The sequence below is a fragment of the Eptesicus fuscus genome, chromosome 3 (genome assembly GCF_027574615.1).
Source record: "Eptesicus fuscus isolate TK198812 chromosome 3, DD_ASM_mEF_20220401, whole genome shotgun sequence".
Classification (NCBI taxonomy): Eukaryota; Metazoa; Chordata; class Mammalia; order Chiroptera; family Vespertilionidae; genus Eptesicus; species Eptesicus fuscus.
The window spans coordinates 35,080,283-35,097,766 of NC_072475.1; the positions used below are offsets into that span (position 1 = coordinate 35,080,283).

The 17,484-nt window shown below is 37.9% G+C and overlaps 1 protein-coding gene across 1 annotated transcript in view; it reads left to right on the top strand.

Annotated features, from left to right (window-relative positions):
- NAALADL2 (N-acetylated alpha-linked acidic dipeptidase like 2) overlaps nucleotides 1-17,484 on the top strand; it is a 630,481-nt gene that overhangs the window by 11,227 nt on the left and 601,770 nt on the right. The window contains exon 2 of the mRNA XM_054713015.1: nucleotides 14,823-15,350. Coding sequence (XP_054568990.1) covers nucleotides 14,823-15,350 — 528 coding nt within the window. The remainder of the gene's footprint in view (nucleotides 1-14,822; nucleotides 15,351-17,484) is intronic.

Here is a 17,484-nt window from a genome sequence, read left to right on the forward strand (position 1 = left end):
ACCAAGGTCCCATTCATAGCCTTGGAGATGAGAATGGGAAGGGCCATGTTACTGCAGAATAAAACATCTCATAGGCTTTTAATCCATCAAGTGACAGTATTTTTGAAAAAATGGTATTCTGGATATTTACTACCAACTTTTGTGGTTTTAAACAGCACCATTTTACTATGTTTCATTATCTAATCAGGAAAACGGGCAGGTGTCAGTGGGCCAATTCTTTTGTTGCACATGCTTGTCGCTCAGTGGAAATCAGTTGGTGGCTGGTCTGGTCTCACATGATTGGCATTTGGGTTTAGATGACTGGGCTCAGCTTCTTCTCCATATGGTCTCAGTGCCTCTCCACATGGTTCCTCCAACAGGGTAGTTGGACTTCTTTGTGCTCAGAGCTCCAAGGATTCTTTCTTTGTGAAATTTGTTCATCCTAACTACAGTTCTCATAAGACACTTTAGGAAATGAATGTCGCACTATTATTCAATCTGTTACTTTAAGAGTTAGCATATTTAAGTTAAATGATTGCTCTTAGGATATGTATGTAGACCTGTCAAACCATAGATATAAATGTGAAGACATTGTTAATTATTCAAAGGTTGTCAAAATTATGAATTTAGTCCAACAAACATTTGCATGGGCAAAGAAATATTTTAAAAATCGTGGGTAATAAAAATATGAATAATATTTCTTGGGAGCAGACCAAAGAAAAAAAGTCTATTGAAAATTAAAAATTAAAAATTGATTAAAATTACAAGCCTAGGCAGCCAGTAGCTATCAAGCTGGATGTAAAGTATATTTGAGGAAGTCACAAGGCAGTTCATTGAGGGCAGAAAGTGGCGGGTTATATCTATGTGTGAATGTGTGAGGTATTCACTTCTGCTCCCTTTTCCTCTAAAAGACTCTAAGGAAGCTACATAGGGATGGAGATTACAGAAAAATGCCTTTATTGTGGGAAAATCATATTTTCTCTCAACACAGCAAACTGGATAGCAATGCAAACTCTGGATCCACACTGCCTGGATTTAAATCCTGTGTGATCTAGAGCAAGGGGCTTCCACTTCTTTGTCCTTCTCTGTAAAACCAGGAGGACAAAATGGTAACTTGGTGGTGTCTTTCCGGTGAGTAAATGAATTAATATAAGCAGAGGGCACATAGTGGTACATAAATGTGCTGTTTTCCCCTAATACTATACGCTTTAGCTAAATTAAATGAGTCAAGGTTATCTATTATTTACAACTTGTGTGGCAACGTATGTTCCTATTTCCTTAACTTAATTTTGGTTTTCTATATCATTAAAGACATGCTCCTTTTGAGGTGGAAACTATAATATTTCTATTATGTTGGGCTCTCAAGTGCTTTAAATTACCCAGGAAACGGTGAGAGAATTCCACACATCACAGGATTGGAAATAATAATAAAGAAAGGAAAGAAAGAGAGTGCTTTGGTTCCTAAGGTATGACTGAGATGTAGAGGTTTTGTTTGGGGACTAGATACAGGTGATAGTTGTAGAAGATGATCGGAATGAAACATCTCACCAATCACAATAGCTGAAGGGAGCCTTTGAAGAAATGTTAGGGAGAATGGTCTTTAGTTCTTCATACAGCGTGTCAGAGAAGAGAACTCACAGCAGCAGGTTAAGGATAAGTTGAATTTTACTATTATTTTGAAGACTCAAGATTTGTCGTATTTGGAATGGGCAAAACATAATCCTTGGTTTGGTCATTAGGTCATTTCAAAGTTTAAAAATCCACTGACTCCTTACAGTTTAAGATATAGCATTCACAATATATATAGAAAAATAAAATGAATGCTTTTAGCCAGTTTTTTTTTATATTATTTTTCAATGAATTTATGAGACATCAATAATGAAATAAGTAAGAGTAGAAAAGTAAAGATGAAATAATGGGAAAGCCTTAAGTGACACCAAAAATATAAAGAGAAGATAAAGGATGTATTATGGGAAGAAAAAAAAATAAATGAGAAAAGAAACTAAAATTCATGTTGGTAAAGTAATAATATTTGACATTAAAAATTGAAATGATAAGTGAACTTAAACATTTTGTATGCATTATTATAAACTACCTTTCAATGGTGTCAATTATATAAAAGTTCTGTTTTACATTTAATGTCTTTGTGAATATTGCATTTTCTTGCCTTTTGCCTGACATTTAATTTCATATCAGCACTACTTTTATGTGCCATTGGAGGTCTTTCATTTTTTATAATATTCCTGGTCATAAATAAAATATAAATGACATAAGCAGTACCCAGTCTAGCTTTTGGTAAATTGTTTAGATGCTTTAATTTACCCAAAACTATTAATATGCATGTATGTAAATGTAATGTCTTAATGTCAAACTGTCTTACAAATGTAATATATTGCTATAGTATTTTTCATCCTGTTTTCTTATTTAATACATTCTCTTTTATTGAAAATGTTAACAGTTTCTAGCACTATCATACATAAGGAAAGGTCACTTATAGAAATAATTTGAATTTCCTATTTTAAAAGAATGTTCTATCACCTTTATTTTTAGACATCATTTCATTTTTGTATAAGCAGGGAGCCTAGAAGAAAATTTTTGTTTACCTTCAAATATGTGTATACTTTTTATTATGGCATTTAAAAGTAAGAAAAAATAGCAAAATATTGGGCAATTTGTTTCTCTTTTTTGTTGTTGCTTGAGATAATTCTTGATAGTATTTCAATCTTGATTTTGTCATCAGTTGTCAATATAAAACTGCACAATTCTTAGTTTTCTTACCATTAATATATTCCTATTATTTAGGAAAACATAATAATTCACTTAAACTAATTTTAGCCCCCAAATTAAGTGAATATATATATATATATATATTGAGAAAAGAAACTAAACATATATATATATATATATATATATATATACATGAATTTGAAACTATACATATATATATATATATATGTATATAATTTTTGTCTTATAAGGAGCATATCATGTTGTTAACTCTAATGAATTTCTTTAATTGGCTTTTGAGTTAAATTACCAATTTTAATTTTCTTCAGCTCATGGCCTAACAGTTTGAATCGTAATTTTTTTACATTTGTATCTTACCTTTGGACCTTTTACCCAGTATAAAATTGAGGTGGTTCATATGATACATATCTTCTTCCTAACTAAATTTTGAATGGACATAAACATATTGTACCAACATGTATTTCTGGGCTGCTTTCCTTCGCACCAGTTAATCTCGGTATTGTGATATATCAACACTTCTCTGTAATAACACCCTAAAGTCAAATGGGGATTTATGAAAATGGGGATTTCATAAAATGAAAAGCAGAGATCTGGTGCATTCATTGGGTTACCACTCTGGGCCTGCAATAGTCTTTCTGCAGCAGCAATGTGAATTCTAGAATAAAGCCCCTCCAGTTTGTAGAAACCTGTTGATGCTACAAAGCACAAAGATATTTAAAAAGTAACTAATAAAGCACCTTTGAAAAAAATGTGAAAAATGGAGTGCTTAGTAGATAAAAGCTTCATCTATTCCTGGAAATCCAAACGCTGTAGTCAAAAAGCAGCAATTTAAGATCATTCATGCGGGCTGAAAGGATCGAAAATTGCAGTGTCTCTACCAAGCTAAGAGGTTTATCCTGGCAGACGGCTCTCAAAGAGCCAAGTGGTGTTTGTATTGATGTGTTAACTCTTGACATCCTCAAAGCCCTCTCAGGCCAGAGTAAAGCACACATAGTAGGGAGTAGAACAGGATGGACCAAAGGGTTTTAATAGCTGAAAACAGGTCAGAAGTAGGTCGAATGTGAACAGAAGCTTTCAAGTCCTAAGCAGAGTTGTTTTGTTGTTTGTCCCCTTAGCAGTGGGAGAAAAGAGAAATGTTGCCGGTGTTGCTAAGAAGAGATCTAAAGAAGAGGCTGTGGTCTTTTCCTCACAGCAATGTACTTGGAAGCAATTCGCCCTTTTTCAACACCACAGTGCTGGGAAGCAGTGGTGCCTGCTGGGGCTCTGTGGAGAGCAAACAACAGGATCCCCGAGGTCCTGGAGTCAGGGCAGCCCTTAGACATCTAAGCATCAAGATAGGAACTTTCAGATTGAGAGGCAGAGACTCCCAGTGCTTGTGGTCACATTTGTGACATAACTGGGGATAAATAAGCCAATAAGATCTCTGAATTTGTTAACATCCTGCCAGCTTGGGGACTTTTTAAGAGTCTGAGGGTTATAATTTTTAAAAGGTTTGGGAATTTGACAGGTCAGTTGTGATACTACAGTGGCTTGCACTTACTAGCTGTGAGAACTTGGGGAAATGACTTAACCTGTAAAATGGGAATAATACTAGTACCTAACACGTAAGGTTATTTGATTATGTGACATAATGTAAGTAAAGCCCAAGCCTTATAGTGGATCCTGCCTCATGTTAAGGGTTCAATAAATTATCTATTAGCATATAATTCTGGATAACATAACATGGGAATGCTGTTACTTTTTTGTATCCAAAGCTAAGTGTAAGAAATGATAAGGGAGACTCATAGATTTCTCTAACTGGATAGAGAAAAGTTTCTTCCCAACATGGAAATCTGTGACTACAAAGAGAGATAACTTAGAAAAAAAAACAGAATTAAAGACAAACTCTTCAGCTGAGACTAACAGCCTTATATATTAGCAAGTGAGGTCAGGCGAAGGCTGATGGAATGTGAGAAGACCCTGCAGATGCCCGTCTTTGCCCTGACTGCAGGGAAGCCCAGAACTGCATGAAATCTTGGTTATAGTGGCTTCCTTTAGCTGGACTATCAGAATTTTTCTCTACTCCGCTCTTCTTTATTTTATTTATTTATTTTTTTGGTGGTTTCATTTATCTCGTGTGTGTGCATTTCAAACATAAATCACTTCAAATACTCTGAAGGTGGGAAGGATGTAAATATTGTAAAAGTAAATAAATATAGTACTTCTACAGATTTTACTATAAATGGAAATGATGACCAGACACCCATCCCCTCCCCCCCAATAAAGATATATTCTAGGATCTAGGTAGAATCAAAACATCAAAATGACCAGGAAATGAGTCCATGCAGGAACCGGATCTGTTTGCACATCCCAAAGTAGATGTTGGTGAGACTTCAACTTGAATGATACATACTCTGAATGTTCAAACTACCTGATCAGGAAACACAGAGTATACTCTATTGTTTTAGTTCATTTAAATTGATTCTTCTGTTTGCCAAATCATAAATTAAAATATATCATTCTAATATTGAAAAACATTACCATAAATACAGGAACCCAGGTGGGCCCAATTAACGATTCAGTTAGAGCACGTTACACACAGTAATTGCAATTGCACACAGGTACCTAAAGAAAGGCGGCCCACTCAGGGAACTGGCCAGGTGGTCATACATATGCAAGCAATATAAAACAAATTTACACAAACCTGCTGGATTTCATCAAATAATTTTCCCTCAAATGGTTTTTGACTGCATTTTGCAATTTATAGCTCATTAATCTGGCATGCTATAAGGGTACCCTTTTACATATCATTTAGAATCTAGGTAACTCCGGCCCCAGAGTAGAGTGAATTCATACTCTCCAGCTTTGTTATCTGCTAAATTTAATGTACTATTGAATTTAAGAGTAGGATTTGTCTATTTTTTTTTTCTAAAAATGAAGCACAAATAATAGGTTCCCCTTACTTCATATACACTCTAATTTCAATTAGTGAAGCATGAACAACAAATAATTATTGTCATTTCTTGTATGCAGTTGACACACAGCATTGCAATTAAATAAGAAATTCTTAATGCATTTACAGACACTATAGCAATTGCCAGGGCCATTTCACAAAACCAGATGGAAAAAAAATCTCATTATACTGGAAAATTAAGTCAGGGAATAGAGTCTTCTGAATTACTGTTTTTATAGTTTTATCTTTTGCCCTGCTTTCAAATTGAGGCCATTAAAGCTTTCAACAACAGAAATGGACTCCACAAATATGGGCTTTATTTGTACAAACTAGGTTCATACTGAAAAATGTATGTCAACCCTTTTTAGGCTATAAGGAATAGTCAAATTTAGATTTAAAAATTCCTCTGGGCATTTATATAGCTCACTGGTACAGCATCTAAAGTACAGTGCACGAAGGTGCATAATGAATACTTTTCGATGATGCACTGACATTTCTAAGAAAGCATTTGCCTCAAATCAGTCTGCTCAAACCAGCAAATGAGTTGACATTCAAAGATTTAGGAAATGCTATATGAATATTTTTCCCATAGTACAATAAAGATTCAGTCATAGAAGTGTCATAGGAAATTGAGAACCTGCCTTATGTTTTAAAGTTAATCTACCAGACCCATTTATTTATTTTACTTATAAAATGAATTGTTCTAGTAGGAAAGTCTTTAGATGTATTCCTAATTCTAGTAAGGTCTATACTGTTTGAGTTAAATACTATTAGTATCATCATAGTCAATGAATCAAGTCAACCACTTATGACAAACATGTATTTCTACAACAAACATTTATAACTCATAATTATCACTAATTCCTGGAACTATTAAACTTCAGCATTATGGAAAAGCTTTGGGTTTTTGTTGTTGTTGTTGTTTTGTTTTCTGGAATTAGACTAATAAGAAATTGAACTCTGCAACGAAAACATATAGAATTGGTGGTAGTAAGTCAAATGCAATAATAACATCCTATCTAATAAAGAGGGAATATGCAAATTGACCATCACACCATCACAAAGGTGGTGGTGCCCACAGTTGAGGAGGGGTTTCCGTAACACAAGATGGCCGTGCCCACAGCAAAGGTGGGGTTTCTGTAACACAAGATGGCTGAACCCACAGTGGAGGCCAAGTTCCTATAACAAGCCTTAAGGAGCAATCAGAAAGGACCTCAGGCTACGTGGCACTGGGCAGGGGAACTGAGCCTGTGCCCCCCACCCGGGGGGCTTGACAGGGAACCTCAGGCCATGTCCCCCACCCCTGATGCCAGGCTGGGGGACCTCAGGCCGCGCCCCCCACTCAGCGGGGCTTGATGGGGGACCTCAAGGTGTGCCCCCCACCCTGGTGCTGGGACAGGGGACCTCTGGCTGTGCCACCTGCCCTGGCACCAGGCTGGGGGACCTGACCTGAGAGTGTGCTGGGGGACCTGAGGCCGCATCCTCCACCCTGCGGGGCTTAATGGGGGACCTGAGGCTGTGCCCCCCACCCAGTGCCAGGCCAGGGGACCTGAGGCTATGCCCCTGCCCAGTGGGGCTTGATGGGGGTGGGGCCGGCCAGGTCTGGATCTCGCCCAATGGGGGTGGGGCCAGCTGGGTCTGGGTCTCACGTGATTTTGAGGCACCGCAGGTGGGTGGGGACTTGACTCTGGGTCCTGTGGCATGCCCCAGACTCTGACAGGAGGAAGATTTTCATGTACATTTTACTAATTTTCATATACATTTTACTAATTTTCTTTCATCTTTGAACTTCTTATTATAGAGAAAGGGCAAATAGCAATATTAAAATATTTCCTCTAATCAATCCCCTTTTAATGTGCACAAATTTTGTGCACCAGGCCATTAGTTGTATATAAGACTAGAGGCCCGGTGCACAAAATTCATGCACAGAGGGGGTCCCTTAGCCCGGCCCACACCCTCTCGCAATCCAGCAACACTGGCTCCTAACCACTTTCCTGCCTGCCTGCCTCATTGCCCCTAACCTCTCTGCCTGCCTACCTGATCACCTCTAACCACTCACCTGCCTGCCTGATCACCCCTAACCACCTCTGCCTTGGCCCCCGCTGCCGCGGCTTCGTCTGGAATGACATCCGGAAGGTCGTTCAGCTGTACGGTCTAATTAGCATCTTACACTTTTATTATTATAGATTAGCCAGACATTCCTTTCATCTATATGAACCATAGCTAATAATTAACAGATATTTCCCACTCTCAAAAGTGCTTGAGTACACCACTGCATTTCCCATTATTTCCAAGTCTTGTTATTGAAACTTAAGTCTCCTAGTCATAATTTGATTTATTCAAGGCTATACTTCAAAACTGTAAGCTCCAGACTGGCTGGTGTGGCTCATTGATCATGGTTCGATTCCTGTCAGGGCATATGCCTGGGTTGCAGTCTTGATCCTCAGGGTATGGCGTGCAGGAGGCAGCCAATCAATGATTCTATCTTAATCATGAATGTTTCTATCTCTCCCTCTCCCTTCCTCTCTGAAATAAACAAAAACATATTTTAAAAAATGAAATAAAATTGTAAGCTCCATATATTTCTAATTTCTTAAACTCTATAGAATTCTGGACTGATCCTTTATTAGTGAATCACTTAAATGTGTTAGATGCTGTTATAAGCACCTTCAATAATTTATGTCATTATTTCCATTTTACAAATGTGGAATCTAAGCATAAATGTATTAAATAACTGGTATATACTATATAGCAGAGCAAGAATTCCAACTTGGTAATCTGACTATGGAGTCCACTAATTTAGAGATTGAGAAGGCCAGGTCATTATGTAACAAACTCCCTTATTATAATTGCTGAGCAAGAAAGTAATAGTGCTATGATTATATATTTTAAATAGCATTAGTAATATATAACATATTAAACAAAATTTTTGTGTAACATGTATTTATCATTTAAAATATTTGCTATCTATTGTGTTAGGCTGTTCTGCAGGAGCTAGAGATTGTACTTTACAAATTAAAATGTTAGCGTTTTCCAGTATTCATCTTTTATTTTTGTATAATTTATATTGTTTCACCCAGTAAAAATAGTGAAAAAAGTATCAATTTATTTTTAAATGAATCATATGCTCAGTAAGAATACAAAGTTATTTTTTATTGATTTAAGCCTGTAATAGCCTAGAAAAATGCCTTTTAGTTCAATTAGTATCTATTTTTTTCCCCCTTATCCTATCTAATAATAGAGTAACATGTAAATTACCACCACTCCACTACGCCCACGATTGGGCAGCGGGAGGCTGGGGGGTGGGACTCACGGTGACCTATCCGGCCATTGAGAGGCACGGATCCGCTGCAACTGAGGGGGGCTACCCTGCTGTTGAGAGGCACAGGGGGCGGGACTCCCACCCCCTGTGCCTCTCAAAGGCCAGATCCGCGGCCGCTGAGGCGGCCTGCCGCGGACAGCCAGCTGCGCCTCTCAACGGCAGGGTATCCAGGTGTCTGCAGCAGCCCCCCTCAGCGGCCGTTGAGAGGCGCAGGGGGTGGGACCGCCCCCTGCGCCTCTCAACAGCAAGGTAGCCCCCCTCAGCGGCTGCGGACCATCAAAAGTGGGGGAGCTGGGTGCCTGTCTGCTCCGGCACCAGGCCTTTCAGAAGCCTCCGCCGAGCCTGGTGCACCAGCGGACAGGCACCCAGCTCCACCTTGAAAAGCGAAAGCGTGTAGGGGACCCTACACGTGCATGATTCAATCATGCACTGGACCTCTAGTTTCCTTATAAAGGGGTAAGTGTAAAGTAGGTTTTGCTTCCCATGGTTTCAGTTAACTGTCATCAACTGTGGTCTGAAAATATTAAATTAAAAATTTCAGAAATAAACAATTCATGAGTTTTAAACTCTGTGGCTTTCTGAGTGGAGTGGTGAAATCTGATGCTACCTGTTCTGTTTCCTGAGAGTGCATCTTGCTTTTGTCCAGTCTCCCCAAGCTGTAGGTTCCCCCTCTCCTGTTAGTCACTTTGTAGCTGTCTCAGTAATCAGATGGACTATCCTGGCATTGCAGTGCTTGTGTTCGAGTAACCTTTATTTTACATAACAACGGCTCCAAAGTGCAAGAGTAGTGATGCAGGCAAGTTGCATATACCAAAGAGAAGGTGTCAAGGGCTTCCTTTAAGTGAAATTATGGAAGTTCTTGACTTAAGGAAAGAAAGAGAATTGTAACTGCTGAAGTTGCTAAAATCTACATTGAGAATGTATTTTCTATTCGTGACATTGTGAAGAAGGAAAAAGAAATCTGTGCTAGTTTTTCTGTTGCACCTCAAAACTGCAAAAGTAATGACCACAGTGCATGATAAGTACTTAGTTAAGATGGAAAAGGCACTAAATTTGTGGGTAGAAATGTTTTGGAAAATTTGTCAGAAATTAAATTTTTGAGAGACAGATGACATTCACATCCTATGTAATAAAGAGAGAATATGCAAATTGACTGTCACTCTGCACAAAGATGGCTACGCCCACAGCGGAGGCAGGGTTTCCATAATACAAGATGGCTGCACCCACAGCAGATGCCAAGTTTCTGTAACGAGCCTTAACAAGCAATCAGCCGGGACCTGAGGCTGCAACCCCCTGCCCCCGTGGGGCTTGACAGGGGACCTCAGGCCATGCCCCCTGCCCTGGCGCCAGGCTGGGGTACTTCAGGCTGTGCCCCCCCGGCCAGCAGGGCTTGACAGGACTGGGACCAGCTGGGTCTGGGTCTGGGTCTCATGTGATTTTGAGGCGCATGTGGGTGGGCAGGGACTTGACTCTGGGTCATGTGGTATGCCCCAGTCTCTGACAGGAGGAAGATTTTCACATACATTTTAATAATTTTCTTTCATCTCTCACATTTTTATCATAGAGAAAGGGAAAATAGCAATATTAAAATATTTCCTCTAATTAATCCCCTTTTATTGTGCACGAATTTTGTGCACCAGGCCACTAGTATCATATATATATATATAATTATTCTGTTATTATTAGTTATTGTTGTTAACCTCTTACTGTGCCTAATTTATAAATCAAACTTTATCATAGTCAGGAAGACAGTATATATATGGTATTATACTCTCTGAGTTTGCAGGTATCCATTGGGTGTCTTGGAACTACCCTCTGTAAATAAGGGGGAACTATTCTCTATAAAAAATAAACGTTTAGTATATTGAATTTCAAAAACAATTCAGCTCTTGGCATGGGTCTGGGTGGGAAGGAATCCAACCTAAATGAATAAGATGTGTTGAAAACATGGAGAATATATTAAACTTTTCCTAAAAATTGCTCTTTATAGAAAAGACCAGTGGCACAATATAGACTATAAGGATGTTATATTCCTATTTAAAGAAATGCCACAAGTTTCTATGACCTGCCCTATGCCAAAGTACTCGTCTTTTAGAGAAAGATTCATGGGGTAGATTCTAAAATCTTTTTTTAAATAACTCATGTGGAGTAGCTGTAAAGTACTATGACAGCATAAATTAAATGAATCTTGTGCATCAGTAATAGAAAATATATGGTCAAATGGCATAATATATATTTAAGACATGCTGATTTTGCTGAAGATTTCTTTTTACAATAATTTCATTGCAGTTGGGAATGGAAATGTTCTGGTAAAAGAAATGTGATATGTACTTTACTATTCTCACAGGACAGAGGTATTTTAAAGAAAGCTACATTCTTTGTGAGATCTATGGAATAATTTGTTCTCACTCAAAATGGAATATGTTATCAAAGTTTTATTTGCTTAGTAGTTTATCACTCAGTTTTATTTTTAGATGGATTGATTGATTTAATGAGACAAAACTGTGAGAGCAGAGATTTATGTTATGTTTTTGCAAAAGCTATTCTATTTTCCTTAAAAGCAAGACAATTGGAAACAAATGTGGATATGTATTTTTAAACTAATAAGTAGTTAAAATAGTTTATTGTACATATTATCACATACTTATTTCCTTGGTAATTTTCCTGAAATACTTGGATTTTGTTACATCAAGTGGCTCTGTTCACCTTTGACCCAGATGCTGCTCTTCTGGAAGATAGAATTTAGTGAAAATTTATAAATGCATAATGAGTTTAAAGTGGTAGTAAGGATGTCAGGTGATATCCATCATAATGAGAAGTTAATATCTGTATCTGCATTACATTCTAATTGATGGCTCTGTCTGATATTTGAAAAGCGTTAAATTGCTGATGTACATGTGATGGAATGCCTATTGTCAGACTAGAAATGAAAACTCTGCCTCATCACTGCAATTGTTGTCTGAGTGATTTGTAGAGAAATGACTTTGAATGGTCATATTAGAGGTCAGAATTAGAGATCTCACATTTTAGTAGTAACTCCTATGCGTCATGTCTTCCTTCAACATAAACTGTTCTGTAATTCAATTTTTGAAAATGCTTTAAGAGAAAGAGATTTGAGTCATTAAAATTAGAGAAAAATCTAGAAAGCCACAGTGGGACTGTGTTTAAGTAAATTAATCAATGATACCTGAACTGAGATATTAAAGAAGTAAATATCATAATATCATGTCAAGATAACAGGAATTTATTGATGTTTAAGCCAAATAGGAAAAAAAAAATGACTAGTGCTAGGAAATTGCAGTATTTTGTAATGTATGTTTAAATAAGTTGAATTGAAGAGTATTCAAAAATTTACCACCAACTTTTCTATCTCACATTTTTATAAAATTGCAGTAACCTTAAGATTAATATATACTACTAGAGGCCCAGTGCATGAAATTTGTGCACTCAGCGGGGGGATGGGGGGGTTCGCCAGCCTGGCCTGTGCCCTGTCACAGTGTGGGAGCCCCACTGCACAGAGCCAGGACCCCCAGGCAGGCCTCACTGTGCAGAGTCAGGAGAACCCCAGGCAGGCCTCGCCAGACCCCTAGGCAGGTCTCGTCTTGTGGAGCCAGGGGGATCCGGGACTCCCAGGCAGGCCCAGCTGGGGGACCCACCTTCTCCCGGATTTGCGTGTGGAATGGGAAGGAGGCAGGACTCCCAGGCAGGCTACGTGCAGCGCACGCAGCATCAAGCCCAGCCCTGCCTACCTGCACACCCGTTGTGCACGCAGCCATCTTGTGACAGCGTGAGGGCATCACGGCATGACGACCATTTAGGCTTTTATTAGTAAGGATTATATATGTATGTGTGTATGTGTGTGTGTGCATGAATATTATGCAAACTCCTCCTTTTCTCCACAATGTCTTACAGAATTATATAATTTCTCCTGCATTATTGAACTAATTTTATTTCTTTCCAGCAATTCTTGACAGTCCTCCCTTCTCTAATACTAGAAATGTCCCTTCTGACCCATGCAGCATTCAATGGATGTGTTAGGTTCACTGTCTCATTAATTCTAATGACAACTCTATGAGATTTATATTATTATCACACACATTTCACAAAGGAATACCCTGTGTTGCAAAGACGTAAAACCTTTTGTCCAAGATCACCTTCCCTAGCTTTTCTCTAAATGTCTGGATCGTGTGCTGCATCTTTAGCCACAGCATACTACTCTGTTTTTTTCAGGTGGTCCACATACTATGCATTATCATTATTCTGCATACGCATAGATTTCCTTCTGCCAGGATGCCTTCCTCTCTTTTGTCAAAAGTACCTTAGAGGCCACTTGGGAAATCCTTTCTCATATTCTCTGTAGAATCAATTACCCCTGATTCTCCCTTCCATTTTGCATATTTTGACTTATTTGTTTATGCATTTGTTTTTCTGGGTGTAGTGTTCCTTTCTGGAGCAATAGGGACCTGTCCCATGACCTGACATGCCTTAGATTTTCATCTTTATTCTCTCACCTCTAGATAAGCAGACATCCTGGTTTATAGGGTAGTAGATGAGAATCTAGTCAGGATTACAATGTTTATTTTGTCAAGTTTAATATTTAATTATATTTGGACTTTTTTAAACATTCAGGATATTTTAATTCATGAGCGCCTGCCAGCCAGGATTGGAGCTGTGTATACACATAATTCTGTTCATCATGCCACTCTCTTTTATAAAGACCTTGTTTGTATCTTTTTCATTAGAGTTTATTTGTCAACCACTGGCTATTAGGCAATTGGATAATCAGTTGTCAGGTGAGCTCTGTTCTTGATCCACAGTGGAGCACATAGAAAAATCATAAAACATAGTGAGGGATCCTAGATTCCAGCTGGTATGACATACCTAATACACAGAAAATTTTGTTATAAATTCTCTTACTCTGCGACCATAACACACAGGTGGGTTACTGAATGCAGACTGAAGACCACTTGAAGTTAATTAGCCTAGTTATCCTAATACCACTCTGCAGGATACTACAAACTGTCATCCAAGACTGTGTAGGGAGGACAACCTCCATCTGCCATTTCTGTAGCAAGGTTATGAAACCAAACTCTCCTAGGCTAGCAAAGGGTGTTTTTGTTTGTTTGTTTGTTTTTGGGGGGGATAGGTGCCATCCCAGACTTTTATTTAAATTTCAATCTGTGAGGCCAATTCATGTCACTAACTGCATAACTCCAAGGAATATCATGGTCTTCTGTGGTAGCCTTAAATTTCTCTAATCCTTTTGATTACTCATGACTATGTGATATACTGTATCTTGCTTCTTGTATGTCTATAGAGTTGCTATATAGGCAGAACAATTTCGTTTAATATTAGCTTTGTCAATGTAAATCATTCAGGGGTCTTTCTTTTTCTTTCCCCTTCACCTACCAAATAGCAGTTTTATTGCTTCTGCCCTTGTTTTTTCTTAATAGTGATTTTGAAAATGAGTAAGCATAAATTTTTCCTTCATTGAATACATTACCCTCAATGCAACTGTGCATTGTGACTTATTCTCTTGAATAAGTCACTGTGCATTGTGACTTATTCGCTTCAAAGGTTAATTTGTATGTGTGTGTGTGTGTGTGTGTGTGTGTGTATTTTGTATTCTCATAAGTTTTTCTACCAAGTACAATATCCTTTTATTTTTAATCTTCTTTTCCTACAGTACCATCAATAACAAAACATAATTAACTTATATGTGATTTTTCGATGGGGACAATGCATTTCTGTGGATTATAATCACTAAAATTTTATGGACACATAATACAGTTGATTGTTTTATTTTTACCACAGGGGTTTTTCTTTATTGTTTATTTTAAGAAGCAATACCTCTCTTGTTTTCACAGGTAAGAAGATGGCCTATCAAAAGGTCAATGCAGATCAAAGAGCTCCAGGACATTCACAGTACTTAGACAATGATGACCTTCAAGCCACTGCCCTTGACCTAGAGTGGGACATGGAAAAGGAACTGGAGGAGCCTGGTTTTGACCAGTTTCACCTAGATAGTGCAGAGAATCAGAACCTGGAGAATTCAGAGACTGCAGACCTCAATCTTGATTCCATTCAACCAGCAACTTCACCCAAAGGCAGGTTTCAGAGACTTCAAGAAGAGTCTGACTATTCTACCCGCTATACTAGATCTGCACCAAAGAGCAACCGCTGCACCTTTTGCTGCCTTTTAAAAATACTTTGTACAGCGATCATTTTGTTTATTTTTGGAATTTTGATAGGCTATTATGCACATAAAAATTGCCCTTCGAATGCTACATCTTCAGGAACACTTGATCATCAGTTATATCAAGAGATTCTCAAGACAATCCAAGCAGAATATATTAAGAAGACTTTCAGGTAGGAAATAAGAAATGGATGTTGGTGGGGAGGCATTTTCTGGAAAGATGTTTCAGGGAGTACTAAACAGGTGATTTTGCCATGATGTAAGATTAACCTTGTAAGCTATGATATATAACTTACTGGCACATTCTTCACAGAGGGGGGGTGGGTCTACATTTTCAGATTTATGATATTGTATTGCAAATTAATGATACTGCTTTATTAATTTATAATAAGAACCGTGAGTACTAGGAAGACTAACAGACTTGAGGAAGTGCATTTTCTCCATCTTCAGAAATCCAGGTATGCCAAATTGAGATGCAAAGACTGCTGGATGTACATGTAATTAAAACTAAGGCATTAGCCATATGATTGAATTTTAATGACCCTAGAAAAAATAAACCTGCTTTTTGGGCAGACGTAACTGCCTCTTATGATCAGGAGCTAAGACAAGCATTGGTAGTATTTGGTCTTCTACATTCCTGAGTTTTCCAATGAGCACATTTTTATTGAAACACATTGGGTTCTATATATCAGGCAATTCCAAAAACTCATCTTTCTCTTTAAGGTAAGTTGCCATTCGACTTGTCTTGCCATAATGTGTTGATTATGGATATGTTATCTCCATACTGGATCCCATCATAGGAATTTGTTTTATTTAAATTGTGGAAATGGATTTCTCCCCTCTGTAAGGGAGAAACCCCTATTTCCATCACGCCAACTAATGGCAGCAAGAACCCTGGATTAATGGCTACCCTATCCTGCCAAAGAATCCAAAATCTTAGAACCTTACTTGTTAGCATCTACTGTATTCTTATGATCCTTCTTAAACTGAGTTGCTCACCTGAAATGAGGAACTCTCTGTTTCAGCTATCTAGAAATAAAACAATAATTTTATCTAAATTTAATTAAATCTCTGCTCACCTGCCCTACTTTAACATCCCTTGGCATAAGAAAGAAAACAGTCCTGTTGATTCTCTGCCCTGTTCTTTGAACTCAGACACTAGATTTGTTCACTTGTTATAGAATCATTGTCTATCCTGTGCTCACAGCATCTTTATTCTTTTCACCCCTCCCTTTCCTCATCTATCACTCAAGTTTACTTCACTCAAGAACCATGATACTCCTTTTCCTAAGGAGTAAAAGTTCCTGTTTAAGAAAGCTGACAACTGCATGTTCTCTCTGGTCTTAATGAGAGAAAGGCCAGCCTAAAGAAAAGCTAGCTGTGGAGTTCATGGGAGACCCATGGACTGTTTTATAGTCATGAGAACACTAGAAAGACTCCTTTAAATAAGTGGTTTTTCTTTCCTAACATACCACAGCAATATATTTTTGCTGTTATCTTTTTGTATCTGCAAGTGTTGATGATGGTGATGCCATTGGCAACTGTTCTCCAGTCTCCAGCTATACTTTGTCACCATCTCTCTGTTTCTCTTCTGCATTATATATATAATTTTTTATCTCTGTCTTCTCTACCCTTCATGTTTTTTATTCCTCTTCGATTTCAGTAATAAAGGGATTAAGAGCAGGAAGGTTGGGATGAATGAAGAGGGCAAGGAAGCAACTGGCATTTTAATAGGAGAGAAAGATGTAAATATATAGCAAAACTGCACATAATTTGATATATGCAAATGATAACAGAATGAATTTAACAGTAATGGTGTGATGGTTCCTAAAGGAAGTTTTATCTATTCTATTATTGATCTATCCAGATAACAAGTGAATATTATCATAAATTTAATAACAAAAGAAATACATAGAATATGATTTATTTAATTATGCATAGTATTTTTTTAATTTTGATTTTAGATACAGCAATTCCTTCACTTAGGATTTCTCAGTGTTATGCAGAATGACATTAATTCTCTCAACTAACTGGATCAACTCACTGATGAGAAGTTAGACCCTTTCAATCCTTGGGCATTTGGTCAGAGCCATAGTCGCACCCACTAATAGGATGAATGATGATTGATTATAGAAGGATCTTTGAATATAATGACCTTCTCAATCCTGACATGTTCAGATACTATGCATCCTTTGAAGCCTGGTTCAGGTGCTAACTTCCTCATGATGCTCTCTGATTTCTTACCAGTTGAGTTCTCTCACTCTTAGCTTGCAACTCTCAGTATTTTGTTTTCTCTCTTTTTGTTGG